The sequence below is a fragment of the Schistocerca americana genome, chromosome 7, assembly GCF_021461395.2.
Source record: "Schistocerca americana isolate TAMUIC-IGC-003095 chromosome 7, iqSchAmer2.1, whole genome shotgun sequence".
Classification (NCBI taxonomy): Eukaryota; Metazoa; Arthropoda; class Insecta; order Orthoptera; family Acrididae; genus Schistocerca; species Schistocerca americana.
Window position 1 is genome coordinate 499,099,753 of NC_060125.1, and position 2,550 is coordinate 499,102,302.

The 2,550-nt window shown below is 42.4% G+C and overlaps 1 protein-coding gene across 1 annotated transcript; it reads right to left on the reverse strand.

Annotated features, from left to right (window-relative positions):
• Positions 1-228: 228 nt before the first annotated feature.
• Positions 229-1,143, reverse strand: LOC124623039. The gene has a single exon (XM_047148832.1). The coding sequence runs from the start codon at positions 1,141-1,143 to the stop codon at positions 229-231; it is 915 nt and encodes a 304-aa protein (XP_047004788.1).
• Between the last annotated feature and the right edge of the window lie 1,407 nt (positions 1,144-2,550).

The window sequence follows — 2,550 nt, forward strand, 5'->3', positions numbered from 1 at the left end:
GTCATTAATCTCCTTGCTGGATATGCACAAGGTCAGCAACGCACTATCACAAACAGAGTCACTGTTATGAAACTTCATTATAGAGTCACTGTTAGATTGTTGTCAAATTCAGTGTGTTCCGTCATGAAGCACAAATCTTAACAGAATGAACCGGATAGAAACACTAGTGAGAAATAATTTAGATAATCACCATTCGTTCCTTCAGTTATCATTTTTTTCGCATCACCGTTAAAAAACAAAACGTGTCGAAGCTGGACGAGCAGAAAGTACTACTCTATTTCTTCGGTGGATCAATAATCTGGGCCTGGATTTCTGTCTCCCAATACTTCCAGTACGTATTTTTCCTTTCTTAGCGCTGGCTTTCTTCTGCGCGAATCCCAGTTTCAAATCTTCCTTTACCATCGATGTTTTGGCATTCTCTGTGCTTGCAAGTATCATTAAGGCATTATGTCCTCCAAAGTTCTCGTTATGGAGCACTTTATCACCATTCACCTCCAAACCTCCTCCAAAGTTTTCGTTATGGAGCACCTTATTACCATTCACCTCCATACCTCCTCCAAAGCTCTCATTATGGAGCATGTTATCACCATTTAGCTCCATACTTCCTCCAAAGTTTTCGTTATGGAGCACTTTATCACCATTCACTTCCATACCTCCGCCAAAGTTCTCTTTATGGAGCACTTTATCACCTTTCACCTCCATACCTCCTCCAAAGTTCTCATTATGGAGCACTTTATCACCACTCACCTCCATATCTCCTCCAAAGTTTTCGTTATGGAGCACATTATCACCATTCACCTCCATACGTCCTCCAAAGTTCTCGTTATGGAGCACTTTATTCACCTCCATACCTCCTCCAAAGTTTTCGTTATGGAGAACATTATCACTATTCACCTCCATACCTACTCCAAAGTTTTCGTTATGGAGCACGTTATCAGCATTCACCTCCATACCTCCTCCAAAGTTCTCGTTATGGAGCACTTTATTCACCTCCATACCTCCTCCAAAGTTCTCGTTATGGAGCACATTATCACCGTTCACCTCCATACCACCTCCAAAGTTTTCGTTATGGAGCACGTTATCACCATTCACCTCTATATCTCCTCCAAAGTTCTCGTTATGGAGCACGTTATCACCATTCATGTCATACCTCCTCCAAAGTTTTCGTTATGGAGCATGTTATACCATTCATCTTCATATCTCCTCCAAAGTTCTCTTTATGGAGCACATTTTCACCATTCACCTCCATACCTCCTCCAAAGTTCTTCTTATGGAGCACGTAATCACCATTCACCTCCATACCTCCTCATTTCGCATCTTAGCTTGTTAGACGCAGACGTCTTCTCGTATGGTTCATTTTCACTGTTTAATTTTTCTCCCTAAATTTTCTTATTTGAAGTCACATCTGAACTCCGCAAAGATGTTCTCCAACACACTGTGAAATTTTCTTTTCCTTGTGTGCTGCCGAATATTATTGCTCCGTATTGTCCCATGGAAAGCTTTAGCAGCTCTCTTTCCCATGCTAGTCTGGAAATGTATCCTCGTGACATGCATCAATTTTTTCTGTTACTGCTCCCAGGTATTTGTAGCTTCTGCAAGAATTTTGTTTCCTCTTCCTCAGTAGAAAGTTTCACTCCCTACTGAGGCGGTAGCCCCGGCGACCACGCGGCCGCAGTATCACTTTGTCGGCCAGCCGCTCAGCCCAACAACGGCGGCAGCGGCGTCTGCGGCGAGCTGTAGGCGCCGCTCCCTCCTCACAGGAAACGCCAACGTCTGCGGCGGCGACCGTCGAGGTAACAGTCGCGTCATCCATCTGCACAGAAAACAAGAAGTACACACATTAAAATGCTTGCGGCTTCACTGTCCCTGGACATGAAATATTATGGAAGTGCAACTTAGAAAGTAGTCTGGAGAAAGGGAATGTTTTATCGGTACTGAATGTAGATCTGGACACTTTTTAAATTCTACATCAGGTAAGCAGTGAACATATCTGCAAGGCCGGAAACATTTCATCGATACCTATTACAAAAATGGGTAGACCTGTATGTGTGAATGTTCCATTTCTCTTCCTAAACAACTGACTGATTTCAGGCTTCGTACACACAAGCCCTACTGTCCGGAAGCAATCGCAGTGGGGTAAAAACAGCATACCTATCGTAGGAAATCGGTCTCTGTATGATTTTATCGCTACTGAAAAAAAATCTCTAGGATAGTGCATACATTTCAGTACATTGTTAAATAAGTCTAAGTGGAAATATTTCCTTTGTTGTTCCTTGAGGGAATCACTCATTTAGTGAATTACTCCGTGTCGTTAACTATAAATTTCGTGTGGGAGTAGGTGTGCAGGAATGATGTAGTTAACATTCAGAGACACTTGAACAACCGCCTGAAGGAAGTTATGAACTGCCGGTATAGATCGTTTTGATTGCCCTTTTCTGAAGTAACATTGTTCTCTATAAACTAATTCAGTTTATCATATCAGAGGCTTTAACTACATGAAATTGCACAAGGAAAAGATACGTATTAGTGACAAAGGCGGTCTAGGCTACT